General features: G+C 41.5%; 2 protein-coding genes across 2 annotated transcripts in view; both read right to left on the bottom strand.

Annotated features, from left to right (window-relative positions):
* Positions 1 to 4269: 4269 nt before the first annotated feature.
* Positions 4270 to 14680, bottom strand: LOC113211518 (myrosinase 1-like). Its single transcript, XM_026429907.2, has 11 exons — positions 14472 to 14680; positions 13625 to 13797; positions 11210 to 11352; positions 10795 to 10929; positions 9808 to 9933; positions 8909 to 9083; positions 7365 to 7571; positions 6843 to 7039; positions 6606 to 6737; positions 6144 to 6250; positions 4270 to 4525 (listed from the first exon to the last, which is right to left on the bottom strand). The coding sequence occupies exons 2-11, from the start codon at positions 13785 to 13787 to the stop codon at positions 4297 to 4299; spliced, it is 1614 nt and encodes a 537-aa protein (XP_026285692.1). The 5' UTR covers positions 13788 to 13797; positions 14472 to 14680; the 3' UTR covers positions 4270 to 4296.
* Positions 14681 to 14754: 74 nt separating this feature from the next.
* Positions 14755 to 16223, bottom strand: part of LOC127750350 (uncharacterized) — a 13855-nt gene continuing 12386 nt past the window's right edge. Inside the window, exon 4 of the mRNA XM_052271824.1 lies at positions 14755 to 14814. Within this exon, the coding sequence (XP_052127784.1) occupies positions 14755 to 14814 (60 nt within the window). The remainder of the gene's footprint in view (positions 14815 to 16223) is intronic.

Raw genomic sequence — 16223 nt, 5'->3', positions numbered from 1 at the left:
CACACAGACACACAGACAGACACACACGAGGTCGTTTGCATAAGCCCGCTGGATAGCTTTTTCAAAGCAGAAGGGCGGGCTAAAAAGACAGATCATGTTCGAAGGAGAGCATTCTAGCTCTAAAATCAAAAACCACAGGTCCCCAAAATGCCGTTTTTTTAAATAGTCTTTTTATTGTTCCCTAAGGGGTCACTCATCTCAGTAGAGTCCAGTGGGCGAAAAATTCGTCCATTTGACTCTATCTTTAATCGTTTACGCAACAGAGAGAGTTCTCTACACGAAAATGACCGCTAAACATTTTTATGTTTTTACTCAGATATTTAATGGTTTCCGGTGGGGTAACTCGTTAAAATAAACCCCGAGGAACAAAATTTGTGACTTTTTTGGTGCCAAATGCCTACTTATGACCTTCTGCCTTCTGCCCGACTCAGGTGTCAGCGCCGCAGGCCTAGGTACATGTATGCCAGGCGCGTCGCAGCGTAGCAGTGTTTCGTGAGATATCACGAAGCCTGTTACGCGAGACATGGTCTGGCGTATATCTACCTAGTTATACTATTGCGCCCATCCTCCCAAAAAGTATTCCCACAATCTCTTCATCAAGCTGAGCTTCATACAGAGCTTCTTCCAGAACTACGATAGCTGCTAGCAGCATTGCTCGCTCGTGCTCGTCTTTGGCTGTTTACAGATGCAACCAGAAAAAATAAACTCACGATCACGTCATAAGAACCAGCGAAACAAAAACAAACGCAAAGCACGAGTATGGAGCCGCAGTGGAACCCCAACGCCCTGTTCCGCTGTTCCAACATGTGTCAAATGTGTAAAATTTCATTTTTAATATTTGAATAGGGTGTTTCAATGGAGCGCTGCCCGGAACTAAGAAGAACAAAACCGGATTCAGAGAGCGGTGGTGGGGGCGGGCGCGCGGAGGAGCGGAGGGCAAGCGGGGAGGCTCGTCTCCACCCGCCGCCCCTCCGCGCGCCCGCCCCCACCACCGCTCTCTGTATCCCGTTTTGTTCTTCTTAGTTCCGGGCAGCGCTCCATTGAAATACCCTATTGTCAGAAAAACGCTTAAAACAGCATTAAACACGGTTGTACGGCGTACAGGCATTCATGCGCCCGATGTGCGGTTGTGCTGTTTTGCTGTCCCCTTTAAGTTGATAAGGCCTTTGTATAACCCGGCCGCCGCAGACCCATATTTGTGTAACCGTGCTGCTGCAGATCGAACTTTGTCGTTAGGACCCATCGTATTGGTTCTAGTGAGGAAATTGTTGAAGTCATTAGCAATGTATAGACCTTTTCGCTCACAACGTGGCAACGCCGCAAGTAGAATCTTATTCTTGAGGTAAACCGTATTTTGAGTGTTTGTCAAGCAAATTACTCATCACCACTGGATTCCTTGGAAAATTTACTAGAGACAAGTGTTTTTGCTTTTTGAAATTTGCCTAAATTAAAATTTCACTAGGGAGATTTGCGTTGTTGCCAGGTTGTGGGCGAAAAGGTCTATTCATCGAACGCTTCTAACTTTATCCAACGTTTATCACTTCTGCCAACCAACCAACCTCGTGGCACTAACTCGGCGACTACTGGGCACTCTCTGATAGGGATAAACTAGCACTGGGGGTGCCATATCATCGTCTGCCGAAAAGGAATACATAGTCGTGACAGAGGTCTTTGCATCTCCTACATCCACGTCGTAAACATCCTTTGAGCCCTTCAAAGCGATGACGAGATTCTTTTGAGCGCCAAGTTTGAACCCTACTTCGTCTCCATTGGAAACTGCTAGGAATCGACTCAACATCAAAAAATCCCCTGACTCTTAACAGAAGGGACTAGGGCTTACGGATAGGCAACGGTGAGCGCCCGACCCGCTGCCGCAGCAGATGTTCGTCGCTATATCTCAGCCATCACTGCGATTTTCAAAATTCATAAAAGGTGCCTTTAGTGATAGAATTTATGTTCAGCTGGATTCTTCTTGATAAGGATTTGAGCAGGAGAATTAGACACGTTCACTCTGTTTCACAGTTCCACGGAAGGTATTTTATTGCAAGAAACGGGAACTGTACACGCACAACATCAGAGAAGAAAAATGGGAACAAATGAATGTCTTACTCACTAAATGCACAATGGCGGGAGAATTCAAACTTAAAATTATGACATCCAACATTTAGCTCCCCTCAGCGAGAGCTGGAGCAGCGCAAAAGCTGCCGAGCGTCATTCTTCCTACGGGCCGCCCTCCGATCAGGCCCCGCCTAGAACCGTTCCTAAATGTTCTTTTCTGATTTCGCGTATTTCGCCAGTTCTTTCGTCGGGAAGGGCCAAAAATTATCTTAGAACGTAGGGCCCCGTGCGTTAACATTATGCACGGGGTAGCTGAGCGACTTGCATTAAAATTACAGAAGACCTAACAAAATATAGAACAAAACTATAATGAATGAAGGTCCGCCTCGCCTAGGAGGTAAGGCAACCGATTTTGCTCCTTGAACGTGAGAGATGGGGGGGGGGGGGGGGTCAATTAAGCCGTCTCCTTAGTGAGCCGTCTAAGGGATAAGGAATTTGTCTGAAGATCCCTGTCTGTGCATTTGGGCAACCTACCATGCCGCTGGCATAAATTTGTGAGTTCCTGAAGTTCACATTCAGAACATGTTTGCTACTGTCCCCTCCTATCTCCACTGCCCTCCCCTTACTTAATTTACCCTTTTCTGAAATACCATATGATGCATCTTGCTCCCATTTCATTCAATTCATTTAATTTGAGAAAGGTGAAGTTCTATTGGATTGCCTCTTGTTGAAGTCAAATTAAATACCCTAATATTTAATTTTATTTCAAAATACATATAAAGTTGTCTCCTACGACAAGTATAACTTGTCGCTCTTTTATTCATTTTTATCAGATCTCTCCGAGGCATTTGGAGGATCACGAATTGCTGAAGTATATTTAATTGAAACAGTTCTATAATGTATCGTATCATACAGTTTAATTTCAATGCTCCCACCATTTTATTGGACATCATTACACGTAATCTGACTCAAGACAAAGCTAGTCAATTTAAGAAAAAGGTATACCTTGTTCTGCTTTCGATGGGCCTATCCTACCTAAGTTTGCGATATTGGCTATAATATTGTTCGGTCCTTTGCAACTCCATGGCTATGGTAGAAGTAAGTTGTGTGTTTAATAATCGTTTTGGCATTTCCTATTGAGAGATTAGGTGACTCCCAATCATTCTACAAGTAAAGACCATGCCATTTTGTTAAAATAGAAAAATTGAAAATTAGGATTTTTTGGAAGTTTCAAAACTAAAAGTGTAATACAAGATTTAAATTCCTTTTCCAAAATCAAAAAGGAAATGTCTTATGCTTAAGGTCGATCAGAGTCGAAATGGCAAAGTTAGCCCTCAAAGGGGTAAATGTGTGCGAAAACGACCAAATTGTCAATTTCGGGGGCATTAACCCTTCCATTTCGATTCCGATCGTCTTGGAGCATAAGACATTTTTGTTTTCTTTTGTTAAGATGACCCCGAAACAATAGTTACCTTTGCACATTTCTCCCGAACCTCCAATCCCCTCCTCCCCTCCAACTTACGTAAGTAGATACGTAAACCATTCAAAACTTTCGTTCTTTTTCACCGGACACCGACGAAACTTGGTAAGTCGAGTTCCACAACTCTAAAAATAAAAATTTCACACTCGGTTTGACCATCTGACAAAATGATCAAGTGTGAGAGAATCAGAAAGTCTCGAAGTGGACGCTGGAGCCATTTGCGTGTTCGCGCTCTTTTTTCCACTCAGTGTAGCCACCACCGAAACAACAACATCTGAAGCTCTCTCTGAGAAAAAGAGGACCATATATTTCAAATTAGTCCGTTGAGAACGAAAAGGGGACACTGAGACTCCCTTAAATTATCGATGTTAAAGCAAACTTCTATTTTGTTATCAGTACAGCCGTTTTCTAGAAAAAGGGGAACGCAGACACTGACAGACAGACTCACGACGGAGACATCGCCTGACCCCTCAGCGACTTGGACTGAAGCTTCGCTCAGCGATAAGAGAAGATGAAGTTTCATGATGTTTAAATACCATATTCAGCCCAGATACACGATATTATTGAAGTCGGGTGCAGGGAGCAGTGTAGGTTATGGTACTCGTAGAGCCGAACAGCGACGGGCCCGGACGGGTCTCTTTTTATTCAACTAAGTGTTTTCGAGACATAGACATTAATCTTTAAAATGAAAGAAGAAGGAGAGCGAGGGCAGGTCATTGCTGCGTGACAGATTACGAAAACGGCGAGTTGTTTTTATTTCAGTTTATAAAATTTGCACAACATGTGTAACAGATAGAAAAAATGGTCAGCAAAACTGTCTTTGTAGTCAGAAGCTGATAAGACGAAGGGGACGATGTAGACCGTGGTACTTCTGCAAACGGAACGACGCGTTTCTCTGCTACCTGGAGCCAGAAGTCTGATGAGGACTTGAGACTGCGATTCAAGCTGCCAGTCTCATAATCTACGGCAGCTACACCAAATTTTAAGCTGGAAAAAGGCAACATATATCTTATTATCAACTGCTGGAGAAGTTTATCTTGGCGAGAACCGTGAGAGGGGTTAATTTGGACCACCAGGGAAAATGTGGACAACTTTCTTGTCGGTACTGGATGACTGCTGATGAGCATTGTTGGCGACAACGATAAACTGGACAGTTTTAGCAATAGGGTATTCCACTGTAAGCTGACCGGAACCCAAAGAAAAAAAACATGCCTGCTGGATCTGTTTCCTTTCTGCGCTCCCATTGGCTGACCGCTGCACCGACGTCATCGTAGACCAATCAGCGTTTAGGAGGAAACGGATGGTGCTTTTCTTCTCAAGGTCTCAAGGTCTCAAGGTCTCAACGTACAAGAACATACCCAGAGGCCAATTTCAAATTTACCTTCTACAAAGTAAATTAGCGTTGTGATATGCAAAGGTTTTGCAAGCTTCAAGCGCATCCCAAATAGGTGCAGTCTATATGGCTTCCATGACACTTCAAACTTTATGCTAATAACACGGTAAAAACAATGTCTCATTTTTTGATGGAATAGGGAAGACTTTAAGGTAAGGCTTGGGTGAAACTGGAAAAGTCACCTAAAAAGCAGAGTTTTTTTAGTTTTAAATCTACATGCTAGTGAAATCAAGAAAAAGATCTCTATATTATTCTAAGTTAGTTTGTCGCGGTTCTTTTAACATATAATAAGTCTATAGTTGGACATAACACTGTGCGCAAGAGCTATTTTGAAGTTATAAATTTTTTATGAAATTTCAATATAGCTCTTGCGCACAGTGTTATGTCCAACTATAGACTTATTATATGTTAAAAGAACCGCGACAAACTAACTTAGAATAATATAGAGAGCTTTTTCTTGATTTCACAAGCATGAAGATTTAAAACTAAAAAAACACTGTTTTTTGCCCGACTTTTCCAGTTTCACCCAAGCCTTACCTTAAGGAACTCTCCTGGTTTGACGAAAACTCCTAAGATTTCGAGGAAGTCTCCTCAAAAAATGTAGGATATATCCTATTTTTTTGAGAAGATTCCTCAAAATCTGATGCGAGATCAGAGGACTCTTCCTCAAACATAGGAGTTCCTCAAAGTTTTCCCATTTTCGTCACACTGTTCCTCACATGATCCTGAGACACTGTTTTTACCGTGAAATGGCTGGGATTGCAGGGAGGTGGGACGATCAACTTCAGATTGTTATCCGCAGCAAAACGCCGCTGCAAGCATGCTCGGACTTCCTGCAGGGTCTGACGCAAATTAGCACAACAACATTGTTTACATTTGTGTTTTTATCATTTTTTGCGGATACTTTCCTAGGCAGGACACGAACACGCTCTCGTTTAGGAACGGTATGGTGTGCGGTGGGGCCCAAATCATTCATTCGCTATTTAAGGAACGTAAACGTTAAGCCATTTTTACGACATTTTCGATACGCAAACGTTGTAAAAGTAGAATTGCAATAGTAAGCGTAAGTAAGTCATGGCTTACGCAAATTTTGAAGGAAGTTGCCAACAATGAATTTTACCCCACGCCATTTTGGTACAAACCAAACCCCAAGTCGGTTATGCGAAACGTGTTCTACCGTTCATCTACTTAGATTAAAGACGTCTTACTTACTCGAATCCGGCGCTCCATTCGACGGTGTCAATTAAGGCCCAGACGATGTATCCCATCACATTGACCTTAAACTCATTGACAGCTGAGACGAGAGCTCGTAGATACGCCTGTGGATAATTCACAAAGGTAAATGCCATGGTGAGGACTAAGAAGCTGGAGACAAACAAGCCAAACATAGACGTCCGATCGAAGCGGAGAGCGTTGCTAGAATATTTACATTAAAACCAAATTAATGACACTCGTCTACCACAAGAATGTGGCGCTGCGTCCCTGTTTCAGTGTTCGTAAAATACTGCCTCAAACCCCCCCGCTCTCATCTCTCTCCAATGGACTTTTTATTCCTTTTAACACGTTTCCTGCGGCATGATCACTCTCTCATTGGTTTCCGAATGGCCGCTATGCCTTGTGGCCGCATATTCTTTGAGTTATGGACAAGCGTTGTGGTTTAGATTTAGTACTTACACTGTAGTAAGCAAGTCTCAACTCTTCGTCCATACCCTTTTGGAGGGGAATTCCGTTTTCTGATACCATAATAGGTAAATTGTATTGCTGCCACGTCCATAAAAGTGCGCTGTGCATTGCATCTGGAGCAACCTAAAACCAAAGAGATAAGAATCATAACTTTCTTCCACGATGGGTTGAATGCCAAATTTGATTGTGGCTGAGAGAGTGTTGTGTAAGCAGTCTAATAATACTTACACTAAATAAAGGGTAATTTTCTGACCTCCTTCCTAGCTCGTCAGCAAATCGAAATGAAATAAAATCTACTCCATGAGTCATATTCTCGACGACTACTGCAGGGCCGCTAAAAGGGAGCGTCTCTGAACTCCTGTCCGAATCCTTGTACGCGACATTGCCTCCCGCGTATATGTTGAGACTAATGAAGTCAGTGGCTCCTGATAGTACAAACAGAAAACAATAATTATTTCTCTCTTACAAACTATTTCAGAGAACTAGTAAAGAAGAACAGCACGAATAACAAAGTGGCCCGTGATTCGTCGCCCGGTCACTCCCACTACCTGAGCGACGATTCATGGGCCTCCTTGTTATTCGTGCTGTTCCTTCCGTTCTCTGGAATAGCGTACTGGGCCGATAAGTAAATGATGAAACAAAGTGTTTTTCGTGTAAAAATTAGTTCCCTGGACCAACATTTTAGTTAACTTTACGATGATTAAGGATATGCACGTTGTGCTTTCGCATAATTTTCTAAACTTCACTTACCCTTTAGCATCTGTTTCTCTTCAGGTGTGAACTCTGGTCGTAAATGCCCTGTATATTTTTTCACCAGCTCTGGGTAGTCACCAAACACAATTGGGTGCAGCATGGAACCAGCCTGCAACTGGTTAAACACCTCTGCAGCAAAGGAGTCCTCAATCGACGTTGTGTTGGGTTTGGCTGTAACGATCCACGTGTTGACACCCACGCGTCCTAAAAAAAAAGTAGAATAGGTGTTGCAAATGTACATCTATTAATGTCCACTTGGAGGGCATCTAGGACTGATGTTCCCTTAAAGAAACCAAGAATTACTTACGTCTGCCGATTTTGGTGGTTGTTTAATGTTTAATATAGCTTGTCCTTTTTTAAAAGCCGCGAGTCAGTGCCCGTGCTCTTAAAAAACACATTGTCAAATTCTTATTTTAGCGAGTATAATTCTTTCGTACCATGCAAACAAGTTTTGCTCAAGGAATTGTAGCCAATCAGATTCCAAAAAAAATTACAAGCCCACGGAATCTCTACAACTGGCGTTTATAAATGAAGTTTGAGAAGTTACGAGGATTTATTATCCGTAATCTTGAAAATTCTACCCAGGGGACAGAAAATGTCCAAACTCATATCAATTCATTTTATTTGACGAATACTAGGACAAAATTAATCAATTTTGGTGGCTTTGTCAATTATTACTTTTTTTACTTCCAATTTAACCAATGTTTATTTTTACAGTCTTACCCCAGCTGTGTGACCACCACTCTTCTTTTTTAAAAATTTTCGTCACCATTATAGTCCACATTTAAATGCCCCCTTGACGCCCGCTTTTAACTTTAATTTTTCTAACCTGGTTCATTTTGAAATACAGTCCGACCCCGCCCCATTCATTATCGTCAACGGTATGACGAAAGTTCCAAACCTAGAAATCTTAACTGGATAACAGTATCTTTCATATAATACATTCAAGACCTGAAGTATCAGTTATAACCGCATCAAAAACTTATATCTTATCTAAATGCGGAATATTGGCAACACTCCAGCGAAATGAATGGTTTCCTATTTAGAAAATTTATTGCAATTCAGTATATTTTGTGGACGAAGCCAATGATGTCATCTTGACGTCATTTTAGGTCATTTTAAAATCAATCCAAGGTAATTTTGTCTTCATATTGACCTAAAATGGCGTCAAAGTGACATCATATTCGTCCTGACATGACTTGATATGAGTTTGACCATTTGCTGTCCCCTGGGTAGGCAAAATACTCGAGTATTTGTTTTTCTAAATATCCTATTGTTTCCGAGAGGGCAATCAGTTGCGTACTAAATCGTACACCCAGGCCTGTACTAAAGACGTACTTACTCGTACTAACAGCGTAATAACGCGTACTAATGGTAAAAATCAAGCGTAATAGTGTCGTAATGACATTATTTTGCAGAAATGATGAAAAACTACGCAAAAATTGGGTGTAGTAACGTGTACAAATGTACTTACTCGTACACTTTGTTCTGGAGTGATTTACCCCTCGATTGTTTCATGGCATTTTGCAATATTAACGTACCGGGAAGTTTGTTTTCTTTGAACGCTCGGTACGCCTCTGCATGCGCCAGTGTTATGTGGTGCATGCACTTGTAGGTGTTATAATCCTCAGCCTGCACGAGGCCTGCCGTGATGAGGAGGGTCCCGAAATAGGCACACATTACGTTGGGTTCGTTGATGGTCGCCCACAGCTGGACCTAGGACCAGGAAAAGTACATTGGTATGCTATTGATACTGTTGCGTGTAGGTAGCGGTAAAATTTTCTCTGTGAGAGGATTTTACACCCAGAGGAATGCGTTTTTGAAACAAATGCAAGAAATGTTCGTGAATTTTTCTCAAGAACAAATCTGACTTATTTTAAAAGCACAAAAATTCATGGGGGGGGGGGGGATTATTTGTGAACTCGCGAGGCCACCGCGGACCACTCCGCAAGGTTGCGAGGACACCGTTTATAGACTCACTACATCCTTCATTTAAAATACGAGGTTTTCATTTAACATAAACAGTAAAACTTCTCAGAAAACCTGTAATAAGACGAATATGCCTCTTTTGTTGCTCAAATAGTTAAAAAATTACTTGTTTTCCTCTCTCTCTGTTGTTTCATGACTTAGAAAACGAAAATAAAAGTACCTTACAATGTATACACAAACACAAACTATGGGACTTCTAAAATGCTGCTATGTGCCCAAATAATTACGGCGGATGGAACGATCTGTACCCAATACAGTAGCCAAAAACTGTTGTTGAACTTTACTTTAATTACAAATTTCTGTAGTGTAATTGCAAAACGGACGCAGGGCGAGAAAATTGGTGGGGCACAGGAGAGTACTAGCAATTAGAAAAGTGCTATAACGAATACGCATAGTTTTTCTGTTAATCTTGCAGAGCCTAATGACAAACAATACTGGCATTTCTACTGACCTTTGAGCTAAACTCGTTGAAAAGAAATCGAGCATAATCACGAAACTTTTGGATCATCTCTCGACTTTGCCAGCCCCTAAACTGGTCTTCCAAAACCTGGGGGTGATCGAAGTGATACACTGTGGCCTGTAAAAAAAAAGTGGTCGCCAATAAAGTAACATAAGAGTACCTGATAAAATTAGGCCTAAACGGCGATGCTGCTTCCCGCTCTAGCCGTGAGCCAGCAGCAGTACGTAATAAACCGTGATATTCGGAGAGACTAACGCTGGCCAAAATCGAGAAGTGGGTAAAAAAAAAAAAAAGCTTACGTGTTTTTCCTTTGTCTAAAAGACCACTCTTAACACCAGCTCAAAGCCCTTGCAGTTAGACGTGGTCCTAAGTGCAATGCGCAAGGTATATCAACACCAAGTTTGCAGGCCAATTTCAACGAGAGAGGTATCACTTTTTTCGTCTTTTTGTGGTGAGATAGAATATGTGTCTAGGCGGGCATAGGTGCTACGGTTCAGATTTTACTGCGGATTGACTTCAAATGACGCTTAACTGTCGGACACAGGGGGTCCTAAAGAACTGCAGCACTCGTTGTATCCAACACTTATAATTGTATACAGAAATGTGTACTATTGGTACCGCAGTTTAAACTGTGATACTGTACGACACTTGAGTTTCCAGAGCAGCAGACGCTCAGCTCACTATTACAAATAAACTGTTTCAGACCATTTCATGGTTTACACTCTTTCGCTTCCTCATCTGCACTCACGGCTTGTACGACCAGATGTAATGACCGATACGTAATGAGAACCATTTTGTGCGCGCACGATTTCTCATGGCTGATTAGGAGCGTTCTCTCTATTTGCGCCAAAGTGGTAACTGCCCCCTCCCCCCCTCATTTTTTCTGCGCATTTCATTTTAAAAAGTATGATTTTTAAAATATTTTCTAAAAGGAGGGAACAGAGTAAGTCTTATAGAATGCGCAAAGTATGTACTTACAAATGGAATAAGACCTTGCTTGAGAATTTCATCAATGAGGTCGTGGTAATATTGAACTCCTTCCATATTTGGTCTAGATATATCCCCTTCCGGCAGCACTCGTGACCAGGAAATGGAAAATCGATATACCTGGAACTGAAAAGTGGCATGCGATATACCCTTGTAAGATACAACTAATAAGCAAAAAAGGAATGTGGAGAGACATTATCCATCTGGCTTGAAAGACTGTGACGTTCCCATTGATCTACCGTTGTTTTCTAGTAGTGCCAAGACATAAGTGCAATTTCTCTAAATTGTACTCTATTATAGTTTAAACAACCCCAAAAGTCTTTTGCCGTTTGAGATATGGCAAATTTTGACGATGACGACGAAAATTTCATTGTGTTTTTAAAATGTTAAATAATTGTATTCGTACCTTTAGTTGTTTGGCAATTGCAATATCCTCTTTATATCGGTGGTAGGAGTCTGCCGCAGTGTCAGAATCGTTCGTGTTTTTGAAACCTAGCTTTCCTAGGCGTCCCGTGTGGAGGACATGGTCAACCATACTCTCAGATTTTCCTGCAAACAATACAAATAACCGTTTCCTCTTGCAAAAACACAGTTTAGGGCCCTTTCATTTATTAATTTACTGGCGTTATTCTAGGCGTTTCAGTAGAAACTTGTCACTTTGAGACCCTCTTGAAGTAGGATATGACTTATTGACTTCTTCCAAACTGCTTGTTTGGTAGCCTATCTTCATATGGTGTGGAGCAGTTTGGAGAAATACTAGCTTAGCCCGTTTTTAACAAGTTGTTTGTTACGTTAAGTAACTAAGTTTCGTTGGCGTTTTAATAAGTTGCAAAATCATGACGCATAAAAGAAGTTGGTAACCCTAACAGCTTCAATTATTTGGTAAACCCGGGTAAACCCAAAAGAAACTCGCAGGATAACCCGTTTGCCCAGGGAAAGTCCCAATTCTGCTGCACTGTGCTTTGTGCCAGTGACTGCGGCAGGTGGCGGGCCCATTTTGTCGACAGGATTTGGTCTAAAGAAAGAATTAGCTGTCGAAACCAACCATAAGCCGTCACAGCCAATATTTTCGCTAGTATGCTCACAGCGAACACTCTTCGCTTACTCGGGGGAAAGATGAGTATACGCTAAAGCTTGTTTTTTCCTCCGACGTTCTTGTGCACTGTGCGAAAATAATGCCCTCATCACGAGGGCATACAGGAGCTTTATTTTTAGAAATTTCAGACAGTGTTGCCCATTGGGTGCAAAATGTGAAGAGCAAAATAAATAGCGCACAGGGGCTCAATGATTTGCACCGAATGAAATTTGCACAGCAATGTCCAATTATCATTGGCTGAGCGATTAGCGAAGCCCATTACTCGACTGACCGGAAAAGTTTCATTCTGTTTGTCTGTCTGTTTGTTTGTCTGTCTGTTTGTTTGTCTGTCCGCACGATAACTCGAGAAAGAATTGAGAGAGCGATCGGGGAATTTCAGGGTCATTTAGTTTCATAAAAAGACAGAGCGAGTTCGAAGATGAGCATTTTAGCTCAAAAATTTACTTTAAAAAAAAATCAAAAACCACAGGTTGTAAAATATTTTCTTTTTTAATTTTTTTTTGTATGAGCTCTCAAAAGGTAACTCGTCGGAGTAGACCCCTACGACCGGAAATTTCGTCCGTTTTGCTCTGTCTTGTACCGTTTTGGCGCTATGGGGCATTTCTTAGCGAAAACAACGAGAAAAAGACAAAATGGTCTATTAAATCGTAAAAAAGGCTTCATGTCACAGAATTGTAAAGGGAGTAATACTTAAACCACACATAACGGGTTGAACCACACCCTCTTTAGGGCTTAAGGGTCCCTAGACTATCTAGTATCTCTAAAACGTTGATTTTTACATAACAATCAGTCAAAATTCGAACTTTTAATGAAAACCGTTACCGAACAGCAGAAGTTTCATGTCCCTAATTTTGGAGTACTAAGACCCCGACAAATGGTTCGAGTATGTCAAATTTTTGGCCCGGAAGGCCCTGTTCCCCTATACCCTCTCCTTAACTCGTCTCGGGTGTCAGCGCCGCAGGCCAAGCTGCACTATTAAAAAATGTACTTGCGATTTTACCTATGTAAGTATCCTATAAGTTATATACCGATATAGACATGGTGACAGTGAGTGCCCCAACCCCAGGGCACATACTGTCAATTACCGCGGTCTCCTCTCGCGATGATTTGGGAAAAGACGCGAATGTTTCTGCGGAGGGCACAGTGGTTTCTTGTGACTAAAGGTCGGATAAAGGCACACCAACCCAGAAATCTGAAATCCTGCCTGAATAACGACTGCTAGAAAAGATTTTCCAAAAAGTGACACTATGTGCCTCACCTACCCTAACATATCCTACACAGGTGTATGGGAAAATTCCTATACTTGCATGATTAGAATACTATCGCGTATGGTAGAATTACCCGGAATTACCACACACCTGTATGGGAAAATTCCTATACATGTATATGTGAAAAGCTGCGGATACATTTATAGGAAATCTACCATAGATTTTTTTTAGTGTCTGCACCAATTTCCTTTTGTGAAGCGGAACAATAAGCTTCCTATATTTAGAAATAATACTCCAATGACATAGGTAGTCTTTATAAACATGCAGCTTCCCCTAGCTAACAAAAGTACGAACCTGTGAGGCAATGCATTGGCTCTAAAGTAACTAATTTCGGAGTAATCTGAGCAAATTTTTCTTCCATAAGACTTCTAGATTTAAGGTTTTACTCATTATCGCTGCTTAGTTCTGAACAAACCGTAGTGTCTTCCTTCCCCACGTCGAATGCTTTCGCACTTACCTCCTTTGTTCCACCACCCTTCCGTTTGGAATGCCGATACAGCAGCTCCAATCAAAAGATCTCCTGGTAACGGCACGTCTTGACTCTGGCCTGTGCCCGTTCTTATAATGTTTGCCTGGCTCCAGGCCGATAATAGGCCGAAAATAGTTAGATACGCATACATAGTGTGAGACCTAAAAAGAAAAGGCATGTTATTATTAGGTTCTGTCGTAATCTCTGGAACGGTGCTTACTCGCGAACCCAATTACTTCCCTGACTACAAAAGTTGCATTCCATGTCTCTGATTATATGACTTTAAGCACAATGATTGAGGACAAATTGACAGGGTCGTCGTTAAACATCACAAGGGCAGACCGAGTTTTAAAACAAGAGTCTAGCCTAGATTCTGGGTAAGATTTCAACCACCATGTTGTAGACACTGATAGATAAGTTCAGTACCATTTAAACTAACATAACCACACTGTACTTTTAGGTTGAACCCAACATATTATGAACAGTTGGCAAAGTTTCAACCATAAGTACTAACTCTGTCAATATCCATCTCAATGTCACAATTCTAGTACAGGACAAAGCTGGTGACTTGCACTGCAAATGGTTCTATTTTTAGCCCGACCAGATAAAAATTGAGAGACAAACTGTGGCCCATCTGCGTAACAACTGTGTTATGGGATGCATACTGAAAGGCGCCTCTCAAAGGTTAGTGCGGCGAGGTACATTACAGGCACAGTTGTACCGTCGAAACTATTGGTGAGATTGAAACCCTGCGAACCATGCTCATAACGTTGACTCTAGGGGAAACTCAAGTTGCACCTCTTTAAAGGAGCGGAAGGATGTTGCGTGTACTTACTGCAAAAAGTATTGTTGAGGAGTAGAATCTTCCAGCGGTATTTACTTGAAACGAGAATATGTGACCAGTTCACACAAGGAGTGCTCCTTATATATACGCAAGCGGTGGCTTTATCAGCTGCTGGTGGCTGTACTTATCAGGTGGCTGTGAAGTATTTTTGGGGAGTAAAATCTTCCGGGCGTCTTTACTTGAAACGAGAATAAGTGACCAGTTTACACGAAGAGCGCTCCTTATATATGAGCACGCGGTGGCTTTATCAGCCGCTTTGAAGTGTGTTCCGCACTCACGACAGTCCCCGCAATCTTGACTTTTTCTTCGTAATACTTAATGTGGTCTCAAGTATCTGAAACACAAACGCACATAAGGGGGATTCTCAGCGAATGGGCCATTTGCGTTCCGCGGCCTCTCAAAAATATCTATTGTAGTCACGAGAAGCTATTAATTTAGCTACATACTGAGAAGCACGAAGACTCTTTGGTGAAAGCTGATAACCTCTGAATATTTCAACAGTGGGTGACTAATAGAACTTCAAGGGTCAAGATAATGTAAACTTTGTTACGTTCCTAATACCTAACCCTCTCACTCTAGAAACACTAAACTGTTGCACATGGTGTAATTTTTTTCAACCGGCCAATTATTGTGACGATAACGAAAACCCAATAATAATGATTTCTCCACAGTCAGCACTGTAAAAACCTTACGAACTAAATAATTTGCAACGTTACAAACAACTTTCGTTCTTTGTCTTGTAAAGAAATTGTTCGTATTGCAAAGTTTTGTTTTGTTGTGCAAAGCATTGTTTGTAAGGCTAGTCAGGGTCTTACGAACAATCGGTTTTCATTACAAACTATTTGTACAATAAATTCGTAAAACAACGCTTCAAAATCCTTCGTAAGCTACGGGCGTTTTGGTTTGCTTTACGAACAGATTGTTCGTATGCAATTTACAGTGAGACGATTATAGCTTGTCTATCAAATTTAAACTATCTATTGTCTTGTACTTTTATCGATTCCTGTTCGAATCCACAACAGTGGTTTTTCGCTTTTATTACGATTGCTGGACGATGAAGATTTTCGTACCGAGGAAAAAAGGTAGTATAGCGATAGAATAGTTTTGCTCATTTCGTATACCGCACCAATAGTACGTATCTTTATTTTCACTGTTGTCCGACAGTCGCACGACAGTTCTGTGCTTCAAGGGCAGTTCAATTAGACCTCGCTAATTTCCGTGCTGTTTCAAGGGAACAATCATTCCAGATCGTTTTATTTCCAGAGTGACATGTCCAGGGAAGTATAGCAATTCATTTGGATTTTTTTTGACCCGGTTCTGGTCATATTTTTGCAGTATCGGCCAGTTCGAAGAGCACAGGTTCTCCTAAAATCCTAAAATTACACCGAACAACCCTCGGAATACCTGGATGGATTTATGTCGAAAAGAGTTGCCTACATTTCGATACCTTAGACTGAAAGGCACGCAGTTCATTTTTTTCACCAGTTCTCGGTGAGGAAATTTACTGACTGTTATATCGGTTTACGGTGTTGAAACGCTACAATACAATTAACCGGTATGGTGAAGTTAACCGATATTGAAAAACAAAGCGGTTTCCCCAAAATACCGATTTCCACATTAAAAAGAACATGTTAAAAGAACATCGAAAAGTAAAATAGTTTTCATATTGAAGGCACAAGAAAAGCGACCAAAGGCAGAGCGATGCTTAGTGAAACCAGGCGGGGATCCCGGGAGGGTGCGGGG

This window comes from Frankliniella occidentalis, unplaced genomic scaffold, assembly GCF_000697945.3.
Source record: "Frankliniella occidentalis isolate FOCC.00 unplaced genomic scaffold, Focc_3.1 Scaffold175, whole genome shotgun sequence".
Classification (NCBI taxonomy): domain Eukaryota; kingdom Metazoa; phylum Arthropoda; class Insecta; order Thysanoptera; family Thripidae; genus Frankliniella; species Frankliniella occidentalis.
Note: the sequence above shows the minus strand (reverse complement) of the source record. Positions and strands in the feature narration are given on the sequence as shown.